A 21716-nucleotide genomic window follows, 5' to 3' on the forward strand; every position below is an offset into this window, starting at 1 on the left:
AACATGCGGTCCGAGCACCGCTATCTCTTGGACAAAGCAGAGATTTGAGTCGGGTTTGCCTATGGGGACATCAGCACAGTCTACTGGCCTTTAGGCGCCATCTCCCAGAAACCCTTGCTGTTAGTGTTGTTGATGACTCATTTTTTAGATTTACATATGCAGCCATCACCTTTGTGTTGAGATGTCTTGAGACATGCAATTGAGACTTCTTGAGACACTTTTGTTCTCAAGACATGTCTCAAGACGTCTTAAGACACATTTTGAAGACGTCTTGAGACAGCCTGTCTCTCAAGACACTAAATATTATGTCTTGAGACATTTTATGTGTGTCTTCAAAACACTAATGTAAAATAGTGCTATACAGTGAGGGATAAAAGTATTTGATCCCCTGCTGATTTTGTACGTTTGCCCACTGACAAAGACATGATCAGTCTATAATTTTAATGGTAGGTTTATTTGAACAGTGAGAGACAGAATAACAACAAAAAAATCCAGAAAAACGCATGTCAAAAATGTTATAAATTGATTTGCATTTTAATGAGGGAAATAAGTATTTAACCCCTCTGCAAAACATGACTTAGTACTTGGTGGCAAAACCCTTGTTGGCAATCACAGAGGTCAGACGTTTCTTGTAGTTGGCCACCAGGTTTGCACACATCTCAGGAGGGATTTTGTTCCACTCCTCTTTGCAGATCTTCTCCAAGTCATTAAGGTTTCGAGGCTGACGTTTGGCAACTCGAACCTTCAGCTCCCTCCACAGATTTTCTATGGGATTAAGGTCTGGAGACTGGTTAGGCCACTCCAGGACCTTAATGTGCTTCTTCTTGAGCCACTCCTTTGTTGCCTTAGCCGTGTTTTTTTGGGTCATTGTCATGCTGGAATACCCATCCACAACCCATTTTCAATGCCCTGGCTGAGGGAAGGAGGTTCTCACCCAAGATTTGACGGTACATGGCCCCGTCCATCGTCCCTTTGATGCAGTAAAGTTGTCCTGTCCCCTTAGCAGAAAAACACCCCCAAAGCATAATGTTTCCACCTCCATGTTTGACAGTGGGGATGGTGTTCTTGGGGTCATAGGCAGCATTCCTCCTCCTCCAAACACGGCGACAAAGAGCTCGATTTTGGTCTCATCTGACCACAACACTTTCACCCAGTTCTCCTCTGAATCATTCAGATGTTCATTGGCAAACTTCAGACGGCCCTGTATATGTGCTTTCTTGAGCAGGGGGACCTTGCGGGCGCTGCAGGATTTTTGTTGTTGTTATTCTGTCTCTCACTGTTCAAATAAACCTACCATTAAAATTATAGACTGATCATTTCTTTGTCAGTGGGCAAACGTGCAAAATCAGCAGGGGATCAAATACTTTTTCCCCTCACTGTATATGTGCTTTCTTGAGCAGGGGGACCTTGCGGGCGCTGCAGGATTTCAGTCCTTCACGGCGTAGTGTGTTACCAATTGTTTTCTTGGTGACTATTGTCCCAGCTGCCTTGAGATCATTGACAAGATCCTCCTGTGTAGTTCTGGGCTGATTCCTCACCGTTCTCATGATCATTGCAACTCCACGAGGTGAGATCTTGCATGGAGCCCCAGGCCGAGGGAGATTGACAGTTCTTTTTATGTTTCTTCCATTTGCGAATAATCGCACCAACTGTTGTCACCTTCTCACCAAGCTGCTTGGCGATGGTCTTGTAGCCCATTCCAGCCTTGTGTAGGTCTACAATCTTGTCCCTGACATCCTTGGAGAGGTCTTTGGTCTTGGCCATGGTGGAGAGTTTGGAATCTGATTGATTGATTGCTTCTGTGGACAGGCGTCTTTTATACAGGTAACAAACTGAGATTAGGAGCACTCCCTTTAAGAGTGTGCTCCTAATCTCAGCTCATTACCTGTATAAAAGACACCTGGGAGCCAGAAATCTTTCTGATTGAGAGGGGGTCAAATACTTATTTCCCTCATTTTTTAGTTTTTTAGTTTTGTTGTTGTTTTCATTTAGCAGATAATTTAGCAGATCATTCAAATGCAAATCAATTCATAACATTTTTGACATCCGTTTTTCTGGATTTTTGTTGTTGTTATTCTGTCTCTCACTATTCAAATAAACCTACCATTAAAATTATAGACGGATCATTTCTTTGTCAGTGGGCAAACGTACAAAATCAGCAGGGGATGAAATACTTTTTTCCCTCACTGTACTTGAGACATTTTATTTTGGAATGTTGAACATTTCAAATTCATGGAGCAATCTTCCTTCAACTGACGGTTGATGCAAGACTCAAAAACTACAGTCAAGCGTGGAGGATTTACAAACTGTTTTTCCAACTTGAGGTAAGCAAGCAAAGCAATTTATTATGTAATGTACAGTGCATTCGGAAATTATTCAGACCCCTTGACTTTTTCCACATTTTGTTACGTTACAGCCTTATTCTAAAATTGATTAAATAAAACATTTTCCACATCAATCTATGCACAATACCCCATAATGACAAAGCGAAAACAGGTTTTTAGAAAAAACAGAAATACCTTATTTACATAAGTATTCAGACCCTTTGCTATGAGACTGGAAAGTGAGCTCAGGTGCATCCTGTTTCCATTGATCATCCTTGAGATGTTTCTACAACTTGATTGGAGTCCACCTGTGGTATATTCAATTGATTGGACATGATTTGGAAAGGCACACACCTGTCTATATGAAGTCCCACAGTCGACAGTGCATGTCAGAACAAAAACCAAGCCATGAGGTCGAAGGAATTGTCTGTAGAGCTCCGAGACAGGATTATGTCGAGGCACAGATCTGGGGAAGGGTGCCATAAAATTTCTGCAGCATTGAAGGTCCCCAAGAACACAGTGGCCTCCATCATTCTTAAATGGAAGAAGTTTGGATCCACCAAGACTCTTCCTAGAGCTGGTCGCCCGGCCAAACTGAGCAATCGAGGAAGAAGAGCCTTGGTCAGGGAGGTGACCAAGAACCCGAGTTTGCCAAAAGGCACCTAAAGGACTCTCAGACCATGACAAACAAGATTCCTTGGTCTGATGAAACCAAGATTTAACTCTTTGGACTGAATGCCAAACGTCACGTCTGGAGGAAACCTGGCACCATCCCTACGGTGAAGCATGGTGGTGGCAGCATCATGTTTTTCAGCGGCAGGGACTGGGAGACTAGTCAGGATCGAGGGAACGATGAATGGAGCAGTGCAGAGAGATCCTTGATGAAACCTTCCCCAGAGCGCTCAGGACCTCAGACTGGGGCGAAGGTTCACCTTCCAACAGGACAACGACCCTAAGCACACAGCCAAGACAATGCAGGAGTGGCTTCGGGACAATGTCCTTAAGTGGCCCAGCCAGATGCCGGACTTGAACCCGATCTAACATCTCTGGAGAGACCTGAAAATAGCAGCGACGCTCCCCAACCAACCTGACATAGCTTGAGAGGATCTGCAGAGAAGAATGGGAGAAACTTCCCAAATACAGGTTTGCCAAGCTTGTAGCGTTATACCCAAGAAGACTCGAGGCTGTAATCGCTGCCAAAGGTGCTTCAACAAAGTACTGAGTAAAGGGTCTGAATACTTATGTAAATGTGATATTTCAGTTTTTATATTTTGTATAAATTGCAAACATTTCTAAAAACCTGTTTTTGCTTTGTCATTATGGGGCATTGTGTGTAGATTGAAAAAAACATCAATTTTAGAATAAGGCTGTAACGTAACAAAATGTGGAAAAAGTCAAGGGGTTTGAATACTTTCTGAATGCACTGTATGCTAGCCAAAACAATATTCAGTTGATATGAAGGAATTTGATAATGACATCTTGTTTTAGCACTACCAAATGTGTTATTATGCAGACTGTCATTAAGTATAGTTCAAAAACAATGTAGTTAAATCTCTAAATGGCATGTTGTAACTTTTTTCAGTTGCCCATGGAGTCCGGTTTTGTTATATTTTTGTCTTCTGTGAGGGATATAAAGTGTAATATTGAATACATTTCAACTCTATATTTGACATGGTACAGGCATTTTCTTTTTTTTAAGCCCATAACCATGTTTGTGAGGTGTACACTTTGGTTTCAAAGTAGATTTGTTTAAGACTACCAAGAAACACTCTGTGTGACCCTGATTTAGCCCACTGCAGTAAAAGGTTAACTGATTAATAATATTTTCAGACTGGACATACAATAAAGCTGGGGTCCTATCTGGTGTCAAACATTAAGCCCTCATGGACAATAGGGCTTCCTGCTTCAGGTGAGCTATTCATAGTTAGGTACAAGAAAATAGCAGGGTAGAGGTGGTATTGTTATTGATGTTGCTGTATTTATGATATGATACCTAATTATGTTTTATTTTCCTGCAGATTAAGGAAGAGCAGCTCTGAGACCCCCAAACAAGAGATTACTATCTGGCAGTAAAGACTTGAAGATAGGCGTTGTTTGGAGCTCTATACCACCTTTACCAAAAGGGATTTTGTTGCATCTAAAATTGTTATTTTGATCAATAAATCTTGATTACTTTGATATGGTGTGCAGTACAATTTGTGCAATGGATGTGCATGAAAGTTCTAGAGCAGGACTGCCCAACCATGTTCCTGGAGAGCTACGGTCCTGTAGGTTTTTGCTCCAACCCTAATCTAGCACACCTGATTCTAATAATTAGCATGTTGATTAGATGAATCAGGTTAGTAACACCTGGGGTTGGAGCGAAAACCTACAGGAGGGTAGCTCTCCAGGAACAGGGTTGGGCAACCCTGTTCTAGAGTGAGTATTTATAACTAATAAAACATGAAAACAACGAATTATCAAATGTCTTAAGACGGATGTGCCAAGACGTTGGTATTTCCATGGCTAAAAAAAAGGTAGGGGCGTGGATCAGAAAACCAGACAGTATCTGGTGTGACAACCATTTGCCTCATGCAGTGCGACACATCTCCTTCGCATAGAGTTGATCAGGCTGTTGAATGTGGCCTGTGGAATGTTGTCCCACTCCTCTTCAATGGCTGTACGAAGTTGCTGGATATTGTCGGGAACTGGAACACGCTGTCGTACACGTCGATCCAGAGCATCCCAAACATGCTCAACGGGTGACATGTCTGGTGAGTACGCAGGCCATGGAAGAACTGGGACATTTTCAGCTCCCAGGAATTGTGTACAGATCCTTGTGATCATGTTAAAACATAAGGTTATGGCAGCTGATGAATGGCACAACAATGGGCCTCAGGATCTTGTCACGATATCTCTGTGCATTCAAATTGCCATCGATAAAATGCAATTGTGTTCGTTGTCCGTAGCTTATGCCTGCCCATACCATAACCCCACCGCCACCATGGGGCACTCTGTTCACAACGTTGACATCAGCAAACCGCTCACCCACACGACGCCGTACACGTGGTCTGCGGTTGAAACCGGGATTCATCCGTGAAGAGCACACTTCTCCAGCATGCCAGTGGTCATTGAAGGTGAGCAGTTGCCCACTGAAGTCGGTTACGACGCCCCCGAACTACAGTCAGGTCAAGACCCTGGTGAGGACGACGTGCACGCAGATGAGCTTCCCTGAGACGGTTCCTGACAGTTTGTGCAGAAATTCTTCAGTTGTGCAAACCCACAGTTTCATCAGCTGTCCGGGTGTCTGGTCTCAGACGATCTCGCAGGTTATGAAGCCGGATGTGGAGGTCCTGGGCTGGCGTGGTTACACGTGGTCTGCGGTTGTGAGGCCAGTTGAACGTACTGCCAAATTCTCTAAAACGACGTTGGGGGCGGCTTATGGTAGAGAAATGAACATTCCATTTTCTGGCAACACCTCTTATGGACATTCCTGCAGTCAGCATGCCAATTGCACGCTCCCTCAAAACTTGAGACATCTGTGGTATTGTGTTGTGTGACAAACTGCACATTTTAGAGTGGTCTTTTATTGTCCCCAGCACAAGGTGCACCTGTAAAATGATCATGTTGTTTAATCATCTTCTTGATATGCCACAGCTGTCAGGTGGATGGATTATCTTGGCAAAGGAGAAATGCTCACTAAAAGGAATGTAAACAAATTTGTGCACAACATTTTTGAGAAGAAAGCTTTTTGTGCATATGGAAAATTGCTGGTATCTTTTATTTCAGCTCAGGAAACATAGAACCAACACTTTACATGTTGCGTTTATATTTTTGTTCAGTGTATATACTCATTGTCCACCAGGGAGGGAGTCTTGTGCTGCTTTTAGACAAACATGAAACCCCCCCTAGAATCTTACAGAAATCGAATGGGTTTCTATAGGAACCATATTATGTAAACAGTGGAGATGGAACACAAACATCTACAGCTATGGGTGGCCCAGAATCCTGAATATGTGTATCTATGCCTGTGCACGTTGTGCACGACCACCTTCAAATAATCAGGCCTGGGCAATGGGCATATAAAGAGGATACTTTTGAAAGTAGTTGGGATACTTCAGGATTTTGGCAATGAGGCCCTTTATTTACTTCCCCGGAGTCAGATTAACTTGTGGATACCATTTTTATGTCTATGTGTATTTTGAAGGAAGTTAGCGCTTGTACAATTGCAAACTAGCTTTAGCACAATGACTGGAAGTCTATGGTATCTGCTTGGAAGTCTATGGTATCTGCTAGCATACCATTGACTTCCAGTCATTGCGCTAACGTTAGTTAACGTTGGCTCACGAATGGTATCCATTAGTTCATCTGACTCTGGTGAAGTAGATCAAGGGCCTCATTGCCAAAATCCCGAAATATCCCTTTGAGATAGTTGGGTTTGTGCTGACATGTTAACTCCTAAGTAGCAAGTGGTAGAACAAGTCTATCTGTGTTTCCCTCAGAATGTTGTAATAACCTGATTTATTATTGGTGAAAAGCAATTGCTTGGTGTGCATTACACAAACTAAAACTATCATCCCTGCTCCTAACCCTGTCCCCCACCTCAGATCCTGCAGCAGGTGTGGCCGTTTGTGGGTCAGTATCTGGAAAAGCTACTAGTGGAGACCATCGCTCCCTCCATCCGTGCCTCCAGCACTCACCTCCAGACCCTCACCTTCACCAAGGTGGACTTTGGGGACAAGGTAACTTCTAAGATATAATTTTGCCATAAACACACTGCTGCAGGTCTCATCATACGGATACACAGTGACACTGTTTAAACACTGCACAATATTTTATTTCACTCTCACTGAAGTGAACATGGGACTTCAGACATATTGGTCTATGGCCTTTTATAATTGTATAATTATAATTATATAATTTTACAAACAAGTGTTATTTTTGGTGTATATTATGTTCTGTATGTAACTATACTGTGTGTGTGCTGTAGGCCATGAAGGTGGTGGGTGTGAAAGCACACACAGAGAATGAGAGTGGACAAGTCATGCTGGACGTGTACATCAGGTGACATTCAATTCTTCCATGTTTAACTTTCCTCCAGGCCTCAAAGGCACCATTCACTCTCAAAATGAGACACACTGGGTATTGAAGTTCATATCCGTTATACAAGGACCCATTATTGCAATGTGTTACAGTATCCTTCTCTTTTACCATGCAGCTATGTTGGAAATGTTGAGATTAATGTGGAGGTGAAGAGGTATTTCTGCAAAGCAGGAGTGAAGGGAATACAGGTATGTTTTATCTTCTCTCTAGTCTATGATAAGGCTGTGGGATATTATGGAAAATAGGGAGAGAAAGAATGTATTGACAAAATAAAGAGAGAAAGGGAGTGGCATGAAGAGATGTTGTTCCCACTTTAAAGTAAGGTACCCATAAGACTGGAATTAACAGGGTTTTAGTCATTTAGAAATGCCATCTCTTTATTTTTCATATATAAACAAATAATTCACAATCTATAAAGTACTTATAAACCCTTAATATACCCTTAATAGACCCTTAATATACCCTTAATATACCCTTAATAGACCCTTAATAGACCCTTTGTAAACCTTTTATCAACCTTTTATCATTGTTGCCATTCATTTTATATTAATGTATCCATATTCCCGCCTCTTTCAGCTGCATGGGATGATGAGGGTGATTCTAGAGCCTCTGATTGGAGATGTCCCCATCGTGGGCGCGGTCACCATGTTCTTCATCCGCAGGCCGGTGGGTAGCTGGGACCATCCCTCTCTTTCCTCCACACCTCCCATAAGTCTGTCGATCTCTCCCTTCCTATCGCCTTTCCCCCCAACACTACTATCGTCCAATCCCGGTTACCAATCCCGGTTACAATCCATGCCTCCATTTGTTTACGTACTTCTCTCTCTCTTTCTCTTTGTATTGAATGTCCTGAACCCCAACATTTGCTCCTCTGTTTTTCCCTCATCTCCTCACCCCTGTCCTGCAGAAACTGGACATCAACTGGACTGGATTGACCAATTTACTGGACATCCCTGGCCTGAAGTGAGTGAGGTTGACTCTGTCTGTTGTTAGTGTTCTGTAATTGGAGTTACTATGTCATGTGATGATAATTCACTTCATATAACACTGTAACACAAAATTATACTTCACTACACCAGATGATACCATCAACGCTGTGCTACAGTGAGGGAAAAAAGTATTTGATCCCCTGCTGATTTTGTACGATTGCCCACTGACAAAGACATGATCAGTCTATAATTTTAATGGTAGGTTTATTTGAACAGTGAGAGACAGAATAATAACAACAAAATCCAGAAAAACGCATTGTCAAAAATGTTATAAATTGATTTGCATTTAAATGAGGGAAATAAGTATTTGACCCCCTCTCAATCAGAAAGATTTCTGGCACCGAGGTGTCTTTTATACAGGTAACGAGCTGAGATTAGGAGCACACTCTTAAAGGGAGTGCTCCTAATCTCAGCTTGTTACCTGTATAAAAGACACCTGGGGTCCACAGAAGCAATCAATCAATCAGATTCCAAACTCTCCACCATGGCCAAGACCAAAGAGCTCTCCAAGGATGTCAGGGACAAGATGTTATAAATGTTATAGATTGATTTGCATTTTAATTAGGGAAATAAGTATTTGACCCCTCTGCAAAACATGACTTAGTACTTGGTTGCAAAACCCTTGTTGGCAATCACAGAGGTCAGACGTTTCTTGTAGTTGGCCACCAGGTTTGCACACATCTCAGGAGGGATTTTGTCCCACTCCTCTTTGCAGATCTTCTCCAAGTCATTAAGGTTTCGAGGCTGACGTTTGGCAGCTCCCTCCACAGATTTTCTATGGGATTAAGGTCTGGAGACTGGCTAGGCCACTCCAGGACCTTAATGTGCTTCTTCTTGAGCCACTCCTTTGTTGCCTTGGCTGTGTGTTTTGGGTTATTGTCATGCTGGAATACCCATCCACGACCCATTTTCAATGCCCTGGCTGAGGGAAGGAGGTTCTCACCCAAGATTTGACGGTACATGGCCCTGTCCATCGTCCCTTTGATGCGGTGAAGTTGTCCTGTCCCCTTAGCAGAAAAACACCCCCAAAGCATAATGTTTCCACCTCCATGTTTGACGGTGGGGATGGTGTTCTTGGGGTCATAGGCAGCATTCCTCCTCCTCCAAACATGGCGAGTTGAGTTGATGCCAAAGAGCTCAATTTTGGTCTCATCTGACCAACACTTTCACCCAGTTCTCTGAATCATTCAGATGTTCATTGGAAAACTTCAGATGGGCCTGTATGTGTGCTTTCTTGAGCAGGGGGACCTTGCGGGCGCTGCAGGATTTCAGTCCTTCATGGCGTAGTGTGTTACCAATTGTTTTCTTGGTGACTATGGTCCCAGCTGCCTTGAGATCATTGACAAGATCCTCCCGTGTAGTTCTGGGCTGATTCCTCACCGTTCTCATGATCATTGCAACTCCACGAGGTGAGATCTTGCATGGAGCCCCAGGCCGAGGGAGATTGACAGGCCTTTTGTGTTTCTTCCATTTGCGAATAATCGCACCAACTGTTGTCACCTTCTCACCAAGCTGCTTGGCGATGGTCTTGTAGCCCATTCCAGCCTTGTGTAGGTCTACAATCTTGTCCCTGACATCCTTGGAGAGCTCTTTGGTCTTGGCCATGGTGGAGAGTTTGGAATCTGATTGATTGATTGCTTCTGTGGACAGGTGTCTTTTATACAGGTAACAAACTGAGATTAGGAGCACTCCCTTTAAGAGTGTGCTCCTAATCTCAGCTCGTTACCTGTATAAAAGACACCTGGGAGCCAGAAATCTTTCTGATTGAGAGGGGGTCAAATACTTATTTCCCTCATTAAAATGCAAATCAATTTATAACATTTTTGACATGCGTTTTTCTGGATTCTGTCTCTCACTGTTCAAATAAACCTACCATTAAAATTATAGACTGATCATTTCTTTGTCAGTGGGCAAACGTACAAAATCAGCATGGGATCAAATACTTTTTTCCCTCACTGTATGATGTGATATGCCACCTGACCAGGCTGTATAATGCTATACTACTGTATGTCTGTGTACTTCCGTATCTACTGTATATATGAAGTCGAGTGCTCCCTCTCCGCTGTGTTTCTCAGCATCATGTCTGACACTATGATAATGGACGCCATCGCCTCATTCCTGGTTTTGCCCAACCGTCTGACCGTTCCCCTGGTAGCTGACCTGCACGTTGCCCAGCTACGCTCTCCTCTGCCCAGGGTGAGACCACACACTCCACAAACACTCTCCACAAACACTCTCCACAAACTTTTTTCTATGTACTCAGAGATCCGTTATTAGCATGTTTTAACCACTCTCATAAAAATGATAGATTATCAGATACTCAGCAAGAAGGTCTGATTTCACTATTATTGAAACAGGACCCAAGTGGAAAATATACAGTGGGGAAAAAAAGTATTTAGTCAGCCACCAATTGTGCAAGTTCTCCCACTTAAAAAGATGAGAGAGGCCTGTAATTTTCATCATAGGTACACGTCAACTATGACAGACAAATTGAGAAAAAAAATCCAGAAAATCACATTGTAGGATTTTTTATGAATTTATTTGCAAATTATGGTGGAAAATAAGTATTTGGTCACCTACAAACAAGCAAGATTTCTGGCTCTCACAGACCTGTAACTTCTTCTTTAAGAGGCTCCTCTGTCCTCCACTCGTTACCTGTATTAATGGCACCTGTTTGAACTTGTTATCAGTATAAAAGACACCTGTCCACAACCTCAAACAGTCACACTCCAAACTCCACTATGGCCAAGACCAAAGAGCTGTCAATGGACACCAGAAACAAAATTGTAGACCTGCACCAGGCTGGGAAGACTGAATCTGCAATAGGTAAGCAGCTTGGTTTGAAGAAATCAACTGTGGGAGCAATTATTAGGAAATGGAAGACATACAAGACCACTGATAATCTCCCTCGATCTGGGGCTCCACGCAAGATCTCACCCCGTGGGGTCAAAATGATCACAAGAACGGTGAGCAAAAATCCCAGAACCACACGGGGGGACCTAGTGAATGACCTGCAGAGAGCTGGGACCAAAGTAACAAAGCCTACCATCAGTAACACACTACGCCGCCAGGGACTCAAATCCTGCAGTGCAAGACGTGTCCCCCTGCTTAAGCCAGTACATGTCCAGGCCCGTCTGAAGTTTGCTAGAGTGCATTTGGATGATCCAGAAGAGGATTAGGAGAATGTCATATGGTCAGATGAAACCAAAATATAACTTTTTGGTAAAAACTCAACTCGTCGTGTTTGGAGGACAAAGAATGCTGAGTTGCATCCAAAGAACACCATACCTACTGTGAAGCATGGGGGTGGAAACATCATGCTTTGGGGCTGTTTTTCTGCAAAGGGACCAGGACGACTGATCCGTGTAAAGGAAAGAATGAATGGGGCCATGTATCGTGAGATTTTGAGTGAAAACCTCCTTCCATCAGCAAGGGCATTGAAGATGAAACGTGGCTGGGTCTTTCAGCATGACAATGATCCCAAACACACCGCCCGGGCAACAGAGTGGCTTCGTAAGAAGCATTTCAAGGTCCTGAAGTGGCCTATCCAGTCTCCAGATCTCAACACCATAGAAAATCTTTGGAGGGAGTTGAAAGTCCGTGTTGCCCAGCGACAGCCCCAAAACATCACTGCTCTAGAGGAGATCTGCATGGAGGAATGGGCCAAAATACCAGCAACAGTGTGTGAAAACCTTGTGAAGACTTACAGAAAACGTTTGACCTGTGTCATTGCCAACAAAGGGTATTTAACAAAGTATTGAGAAACTTTTGTTATTGACCAAATACTTATTTTCCACCATAATTTGCAAATAAATTCATAAAAAATCCTACAATGTGATTTTCTGGATTTCTTTTCCTCATTTTGTCTGTCATAGTTGACGTGTACCTATGATGAAAATTACAGGCCTCTCATCTTTTTAAGTGGGAGAACTTGCACAATTGGTGGCTGACTAAATACTTTTTTTCCCCACTGTAAATATCCAGTCCTCCTAAAAAACTGGAAACCCCTTACACTTCAGTGTTGTGATACAAAAATTCTAGCAAAATGCATAGCGCATAGAATAAAAAAGTTATAACCGGGCCTGGTTATTCATAGCTGATTTTTAAAAGGCTTATAGTAAATAGTAAATAATGGCTACTTCTCAGAAAGTATTAAACTGTCAAGAGAAAGTAAAAGAAGGTTGTCCACTATCAGCATATCTATTTATTATGGCCATCAAAATGTTAGCTACTAAAATCAGATCCAACAATAATATCAAGGGGCTAGAAATCCAAGGCTTAAAAACAAAGGTATCATTGTATGCCGACGTCTCATGTTTTCTTTTAAATCCTCAATCTGGATCCCTGCACAGCCTCATAGAAGATCTAGATAATTTCTCTAACCTCTCTGGATTACAACCGAACTATGATAAGTGTACCATATTACCTGTTAAACGGGCCTATTTATACACTGAACAAAAATATAAGTGCAACATGTAAAGTGTTGGTCCCATGTTTCATGAGCTGAAATAAAAGATCCCTGAAATGTTTCATAAGCACAAAAAACATATTCTTATTCTTTGCACAAATTTGTTTACATCCCTGTTAGTGAGCATTTCTCCTTTGCCAAGATAATCCATCCACCTGACAGATTATGCCACAGATGTCTCAAGTTTTGAGGGAGCGTGCAATTGACATGATGACTGCAGGAATGTCCACTAGAACTGTTGCCAGAGAATTGAATGTTAATTTCTTTATCATAAGCCGCCTCCAATGTTCTTTTAGAGAATTTGGCAGTACGTCCAATCGACCTCACAACTGCAGACCACGTGTATGGCGTCATGTGGGCGAGCGGTTTGCTGATGTCAACATTGTGAACAAAGTGCCCATGATGGCGGTGGGGTTATGGTATGGGCAGGCATAAGCTACGGACAACGAACACAATTGCATTTTATCTATGGCAATTTGATTGCACAGAAATACCGTGACAAGATCCTGAGGCCCATTATGAGGCCCATTTTCTTTAAGGCATCTGTGACCAACAGATGCATATCTGTATTCCTAGTCATGTGAAATCCATCGATTGGGGCCTAATGAATTTATTTCAATTGTCTGATTTCCTCATATGAACTGTAATATATTAAAGCATTGAACCTCTCCCTAAAGGCTTCAGTCATACATAAATTATATTTAAATCCGAACTGGTTCTCTACGAGATTAGTAAGAATGGCTCACCCCTTTTTCCTTTTATTCAGATTACAACCTCTGACTTTCGGTTATTTGAAAATGAAATAATCTCCAAAATATTGTTATTTGTAAAACAAGCCATAGAAAGCTGGTTGCAATCTCAGTTTCATCCACCAGAAAAGACAGAACAAATATTACAACAAATATGATGTTAAACTCAAATATACCCTATTGGTAAAAAAACATTATTTGTGACTTGTTTCAGGAAACTAGGCATATGTTGCGCATCACTACATCACAGAAGAGCCATTTGAACGTGAACATTGTTTATTTATAAAAATTCGTTTTTTGGCAGAAATGCCTTCTGGAACATGTGAACTTTCATGTGCCTTAATAACAAATTTGTATGCCATCTGTAAATACGAATAAAAGTGTTAAATTATGAGCCTAGTTGGTTTAGCCACGGAAAAAGACAGCAACCTTCCTGCTAGCCATGATTGGCTGAGATAGTGAGTGGACTGGACATGCCCAGAGATGAGTACGGATTGGTCTGCCATGTAGCGCGCTTCTGTCTATAACATGAGCTGGTCAGTATGTGTAGGTAATCCTTTCTAACGCTGCTTTTTTTAAAGATATCACATAGTAAAACTGCATAAGTGTTGAGTTTTGAAATCAGTGGAATTAGAGTATGATAAGGAGATGGAGAAAATTCAGGCATTTGATTGCAAATATGCAGACGGAGTCGAAAAGAGAACACACAGAAGGCTGTTACATCTTCAAACTAAGGGCATCCATGACAGAGAGGGAGATGTGTCCATCCATGTATACGGGCAAGATAGTCTAGCTAGCTACATTTTCAGATATTACACGTTTCTAATTTTGTCAGAAAGTTGTTTTCATTTCAAGTTAAAGTGTACTGTTAGCTAACTAGCTAACATTAGCTGTCTGGCTCGCTAGCTAACGTTACATGTATGATCTGTGTAGTAATATTATTCGTATCTCAGAGCCATTTGCATGGCTAGTTATATTCTAATGTTAGCTAGCTAACATTGAACCTGGTTGGTTAGCTACCTGCAGATTCATGCAGGGTAGTAACTTCATGAGTTGGGATTATGGTTCATTGTTTAGCTAGCTACATTACCAGTCAAAGGTTTGGACATACCTACTCATTCAAGGGTTTTTCTTTATAAAAAAAAAAAAATTATATTGTAGAATAATAGTAAAGACATCAAAACTATGAAATAACACATATGGAATCATGTAGTAACCAAAAAAGTGTTAAACAAATCAAAAAATATTTTATATTTGAGATTCTTCAAATAGCCACCTTTGCCTTGATGACAGCTTTGCATACTCTTGGCATTCTCTCAACCAGCTTTATGAGGTAGGCACCTGGAATGTATTTCAATTAATAGGTGTGCCTTCTTAAAAGTTAATTTGTGGAATTTATTTCCTTCTTAATGTGTTTGAGCCAATCAGTTGGGTTGTGACAAGGTAGGGGAGATATACAGAAGATAGCCCTATTTGGTAAAAGACCAAGTCCATATTATGGCAAGAACAGCAATAGGCAAAGAGAAATGACAGTCCATCATTACTTTAAGACATGAAGGTCAGTCAATACGGAAAATGACAAGAACTTTGAAAGTTTCTTCAAGTGCAGTCGCAAAAACCATCAAGCCCTATGATGAAACTGGCTCTCATGAGGAACGCCACAGGAATGGAAGACCCAGAGTTACCTCTGCTGCAGAGGATAAGTTCATTAGAGTTACCAGCCTCAGAAATTGCAGCCCAAATAAATGCTTCACAGAGTTCGTCACAGAAACATCTCAACATCAACTGTTCAGAGGGGACTGTGTGAATCAGGCCTTCATGGTCGAATTGCTGCAAAGAAACCACTACTAAAGGACACCAATAAGAAGAAGAGACCTGCTTGGTCCAAGAAACATGAGCAATGGACATTACACCGGTGGAAATTTGTTCTTTGGTCTGGAGTCCACATTTATTTTACCAAGAAGGAGATTGATGGAGTGCTGCATCAGATGACCTGGCCTCCACAATCCCCCGACCTCAACCCAATTGAGATGGTTTGGGATGAGTCGGACGGCAGAGTGAAGGAAAAGCAGCCAACAAGTGCTCAGCATACAGTTGAAGTCGGAAGTTTACATACACTTAGGTTGGAGTCATTAAAACTAGTTTTTCAACCAATGCACACATTTCTTGTTAACAAACTATAGTTTTGGCAAGTCGGTTAGGACATCTACTTTGTGCATGACACAAGTAATTTTTCTAACAATTGTTTACAGACAGATTATTTCACTTATAATTCACTGTATAGATGGCGCCGGAGAAGATGGCTGCCGTTTTACAGCCCTCTAACCAATTGTACTATTATGTGTGTTTTTTAACGTTATTTGTAATTTATTCTGTACATGTTTCTGCCATCGTCTCTTATAACCAAAAATAGCTTCTGGATATCAGGACAGCGATTACTCCCCTCGTATTGGACTAAGATTTTTTCTTCAACGAGTCGGACGCGAAGGATATCCTACAGACACCCGACAAGGCCCAAATCCCCGTCATTCGCAGGAGAAAGAGACGGAAATATCGTGGACGTAGGTCGGGGTGCCTTGTAAGGATCCAACGGCGAGAGAGTAAACTGCCTCTTCCATCAATCCTATTAGCCAATGGTCAATCATTTGAAAATAAGTTAGATGACCTAATATTACGGTTATCCTACCAACGGGACATTAAAAACTGTCATATCTTATGTTTCACCGAGTCGTGGCTGAACGACGACATGGACAACATACAGCTGACAGGATATACGCTACATCGGCAGGATAGAACAGCTGTCTCCGGTAAGACAAGGGGTGGCGGTCTGTGTATATTTGTAAACAACAGCTGGTTCACAAAATCAAATACTAAGGAAGTCTCGAGGTTTTGCTCGCCTGAGGTAGAGTATCTTATGATAAGCTGTAGACCACACTATTTACCAAGAGAGTTTTCATCTATATTTTTCATAGCTGTCTATTTACCACCACAAACCAATGCTGGCATTAAGATTGCACTCAATGAGCTGTATAAGGCCATAACTAAACAGGAAAACGCTCATCCAGAGGCAGCGCTCCTAGTGGCTGGGGACTTTAATGCAGGGAAACTTAAATCCGTTCTACCTAATTTCTACCAGTATGTTAAATATGCAACCAGAGGGAAAAAAAACTCTAGACCACCTTTACTCCACACACAGAGACGCATACAAAGCTCTCCCTCGCCCTCCATTTGGCCAATCTGACCATAACTCTATCCTCCTGATTCCTGCTCCTGCTTATAAGAAAAAACTAAAGCAGGAAGCACCAGTGACTTGGTTAATAAAAAAGTGGTCAGATGACGCAGATGCTAAGCTACAGGACTGTTTTGCTAGCACAGACTGGAACATGTTCCGGGATTCTTCAGATAGCATTGAGGAGTACACCACATCAGTCACTGGCTTCATCAATAAGTGCATCGATGACGTCGTCCCCACAGTGACCGTACGTACATACCCCAACCAGAAGCCATGGATTACAGGCAACATCTGCACTGAGCTAAAGGGTAGAGCTGCCGCTTTCAAGGAGCTGGACTCTAACCCGGACGCTTATAAGAAATCCCGCTATGCCCTCCGACGAACCATCAAACAGGCAAAGAGTCAATACAGGACTAAGATTGAATCGTACTACACCGGCTCTGACGCTCGTCGGATGTGGCAGGGCTTGAAAACTATTACAGACTACAAAGGGAAGCACAGCCGCGAGCTGCCCAGTGACACAAGCCTACCAGACGAGCTAAACCACTTCTATGCTCGCTTCGAGGCAAGCAACACTGAAGCATGCATGAGCGCACCAGCTGTTCCGGATGACTATGTGATCACGCTCTCTCGATGTGAGTAAGACTTTGAAGCAGGTCAACATTCACAAGGCCGCAGGGCCAGACAGATTACCAGGACGTGTACTCCGAGCATGTGCTGACCAACTGGCAAGTCTCTTCACTGACATTTTCAACATGTCCCTGACTGAGTCTGTAATACCAACATGTTTCAAGCAGACCACCACAGTCCCCGTGCCCAAGGACACTAAGATAACCTGCCTAAATGACTACCGACCCGTAGCACAATCTCTTGCACTCCACACTGCCCTTTCCCACCTGGACAAGAGGAACACCTACGTGAGAATGCTATTCATTGACTATAGCTCAGCGTTCAACACCATAGTGCCCTCAAAGCTCATCACTAAGCTAAGGATCCTGGGACTAAACACCTCCCTCTGCAACTGGATCCTGGACTTCCTGATGGGCCGCCCCCAGGTGGCAAGAGTAGGTAACAACACATCTGCCACGCTGATCCTCAACACGGGGGCCCCTCAGGGGTGTGTGCTCAGTCCCCTCCTGTACTCCCTGTTCACCCATGACTGCATGGCCAGGCACGACTCCAACACCATCATGAAGTTTTCCGACGACACAACAGTGGTAGGCCTGATCACGGACAACGATGAGACAGCCTATAGGGAGGAGGTCAGAGACCTGGCCGTGTGGTGCCAGGATAACAACCTCTCCCTCAACGTGACCAAGACAAAGGAGATGATTGTGGACTACAGGAAAAAAAGAGGACTGAGCACGCCCCCATTCTCATCGACGGGGCTGTAGTGGAACAGGTTGAGAGCTTCAAGTTCCTTGGTGTCCACATCACCAACGAACTATTATGGTCCAAACACACCAAGACAGTCGTGAAGAGGGCACGACAAAGCTTATTCCCCCTCAGGAGACTGAAAAGATTTGGCATGGGTCCTCAGACCCTCAAAATGTTCTACAGCTGCACCATCGAGAGCATCCTGACTGGTTGCATCACCGCCTGGTATGGCAACTGCTCGGCCTCCGAACGCAAGGCACTACAGAGGGCAATGCGTACAGCCCAGTACATCACTGGGGCCAAGCTTCCTGCTATCCAGGACCTCTATACCAGGCGGTGTCAGAGGAAGGCCCTCAAAATTGTCAAAGACTCCAGCCACCCTAGTCATAGACTGTTCTCTCTGCTACCGCACAGCAAGCGGTACCGGAGCGCCAAGTCTAGGTCCAAAAGGATTCTCAACAGCTTCTACCCCCAAGCCATAAGACTCCTGACCAGCTAATCATGGCTACCCGGACAACTTGCACTGCTCCCCCACCCCCACCCCATCTTTTTACGCTGCTGCTACTCTGATCTTTTTACACTGCTGCTACTCTGTTAATTATTTATGCATAGTCACTTTAACTCTACCCACATGTACATATTACCTCAACTACCTCAACTAGCCGGTGCCCCCACACATTGACTCTGCACCGGTACCCCCCTGTATATAGCCTCCCTACTGTTATTTTATTTTACTTCAGCTCTTTTTTTCTCAACACTTTTTTGTTGTTGTTGTTTTATTTTACTTTTTTATAAAACAATTAATGCATTGTTGGTTAAGGGCTGTAAGTAAGCATTTCACGGTAATGTCTCCACCTGTTGTATTCGGCGCATGTGGCAAATAACATTTGATTTGATCACAATTCCAGTGGGTCAGAAGTTTACATACACTAAGTTGACTGTGCCTTTAAACAGCTTGGAAAATTGCAGAAAATGATGTAATGGCTTTAGAAGCTTCTGATTAAGCTAATTGACATCAGTTGAGTCAGTTTGAGGTGTACCAGTGGATGTATTTCAAGGCCTACCTTCAAACTCAGTGCCTCTTTGCTTGACATCATGGGAAAACCAAAAGAAATTAGCCAAGACCTCATAAAAAAAAGGTAGACCTCCACAAGTCTGGTTCATCGTTGGGAGCAATTTCCAAACGCCTGAATGTACCATGTTCATCTGTACAAACAATAGTACGCAAGTATAAACACCATGGGACCACGCAGCCGTCATACCGCTCAGGAAGAAGACACGTTCTGTCTCCTAGAGATGAATGTACTTTGGTGCAAAAAGTGCAAATCAATCCCAGAACAACAGCAAAGGACCTTGTGAAGATGCTGGAGGAAACAGATACAAAAGTATCTATATCCACAGTAAAACGAGTCCTATATCGACATAACCTGAAAGGCTGCTCAGCAAGGAAGAAGCCACTGCTCCAAAACCGCCATAAAAAAGCAAGACTACGGTTTGCAACTGCACATGGGGACAATATCGTACTTTTTGGAGAAATGTCCTCTGGTCTGATGAAACAAAAATAGAACTGTTTGGCCATAATGACCATCGTTATGTTTGGAGGAAAAAGGGTGGAGCTTGCAAGCCGAAGAACACCATCCCAACCGTGAAGCACGGGGGTGGCAGCATCATGCTGTTGGGGTGCTTTGCTGCAGGAGGGACTGGTGCACTTCACAAAATAGATGGCATCATGAGGAAGGAAAATTATGTGGATATATTGAAACAACATCTCAAGACATCAGTCAGGAAGTTAAAGCTTGGTCGCAAATGGGTCTTCCAAATGGACAATGACCCCAAGCATACTTCCAAAGTTGTGGCAAAATGGCTTAAGGACAACAAATTCAAGGTATTGGAGTGGCCATCACAAAGCCCTGACCTCAATCCTATAGAAAATAAAACTGAAAAATCGTGTGCGAGCAAGGAGGCCTACAAACCTGACTCAGTTACACCAGCTCTGTCAGGAGTAATGGGCCAAAATTCACCCAACTTATTGTGGAAGGCTACCTGAAACGTTTGACCCAAGTTAAACAATTTAAAGGCAATGCTACCAAATACTAATTGAGTGTATGTAAACTTCTGACCCACTGGGAACGTGATGAAAGAAATAAAAGCTGAAATAAATAATTCTCTCTACTATTATTCTGACATTTCACATTCTTAAAATAAAGTGGTGATGCTAACTGACCTAAGACAGTGAATTTTTACTAGGATTAAATGTCAGGAATTGTGAAAAACTGAGTTTAAATGTATTTGGCTAAGGTGTATGTAAACTTCCGACTTCAACTGTACAGTGGGGAAAAAAAGTATTTAGTCAGCCACCAATTGTGCAAGTTCTCCCACTTAAAAAGATGAGAGAGGCCTGTAATCTTCATCATAGGTACAGAAAAAGAAAATCCAGAAAATCACATTGTAGGATTTGTAATGAATTTATTTGCAAATGATGGTGGAAAATAAGTATTTGGTCACCTACAAACAAGCAAGATTTCAGGCTCTCACAGACCTGTAACTTCTTCTTTAAGAGGCTCCTCTGTCCTCCACTCGTTACCTGTATTAATGGCACCTGTTTGAACTTGTTATCAGTATAAAATACACCTGTCCACAACCTCAAACAGTCACACTCCAAACTCCACTATGGCCAAGACCAAAGAGCTGTCAAAGGACACCAGAAACAAAATTGTAGACCTGCACCAGGCTGGGAAGACTGAATCTGCAATAGGTAAGCAGCTTGGTTTGAAGAAATCAACTGTGGGAGCAATTATTAGGAAATGGAAGACATACAAGACCACTGATAATCTCCCCTCGATCTGGGGCTCCACGCAAGATCTCACCCCGTGGGGTCAAAATGATCACAAGAACGGTGAGCAAAAATCCCAGAACCACACGGGGGGACCTAGTGAATGACCTGCAGAGAGCTGGGACCAAAGTAACAAAGCCTACCATCAGTAACACACTACGCCGCCAGGGACTCAAATCCTGCAGTGCCAGACGTGTCCCCCTGCTTAAGCCAGTACATGTCCAGGCCTGTCTTAAGATTGCTAGAGTGCATTTGGATGATCCAGAAGAGGATTGGGAGAATGTCATATGGTCAGATGAAACCAAAATATAACTTTTTGGTAAAAACTCAACTCGTCGTGTTTGGAGGACAAAGAATGCTGACTTGCATCCAAAGAACACCATACCTACTGTGAAGCATGGGGGTGGAAACATAATGCTTTGGGGCTGTTTTTCTACAAAGGGACCAGGACGACTGATCCGTGTAAAGGAAAGAATGAATGGGGCCATGTATCGTGAGATTTTGAGTGAAAACCTCCTTCCATCAGCAAGGGCATTGAAGATGAAACGTGGCTGGGTCTTTCAGCATGACAATGATCCCAAACACACCGCCCGGGCAACGAAGGAGTGGCTTCATAAGAAGCATTTCAAGGTCCTGGAGTGGCCTAGCCAGTCTCTAGATCT

At 42.9% G+C, this 21716-nt stretch overlaps 1 protein-coding gene across 1 annotated transcript in view; it reads left to right on the forward strand.

Annotated features, from left to right (window-relative positions):
• The window catches only part of LOC121578755 (extended synaptotagmin-1-like), a gene marked incomplete at its 3' end in the record, with an annotated part of 57055 nt that overhangs the window by 2196 nt on the left and 33143 nt on the right, over positions 1-21716 (forward strand). The window contains exons 3-8 of the mRNA XM_045217271.1: positions 6911-7045; positions 7294-7367; positions 7522-7594; positions 7983-8072; positions 8314-8369; positions 10471-10591. Coding sequence (XP_045073206.1) covers positions 6911-7045; positions 7294-7367; positions 7522-7594; positions 7983-8072; positions 8314-8369; positions 10471-10591 — 549 coding nt within the window. The remainder of the gene's footprint in view (positions 1-6910; positions 7046-7293; positions 7368-7521; positions 7595-7982; positions 8073-8313; positions 8370-10470; positions 10592-21716) is intronic.

The sequence above is a fragment of the Coregonus clupeaformis genome, unplaced genomic scaffold (genome assembly GCF_020615455.1).
Source record: "Coregonus clupeaformis isolate EN_2021a unplaced genomic scaffold, ASM2061545v1 scaf0988, whole genome shotgun sequence".
NCBI lineage: Eukaryota > Metazoa > Chordata > Actinopteri > Salmoniformes > Salmonidae > Coregonus > Coregonus clupeaformis.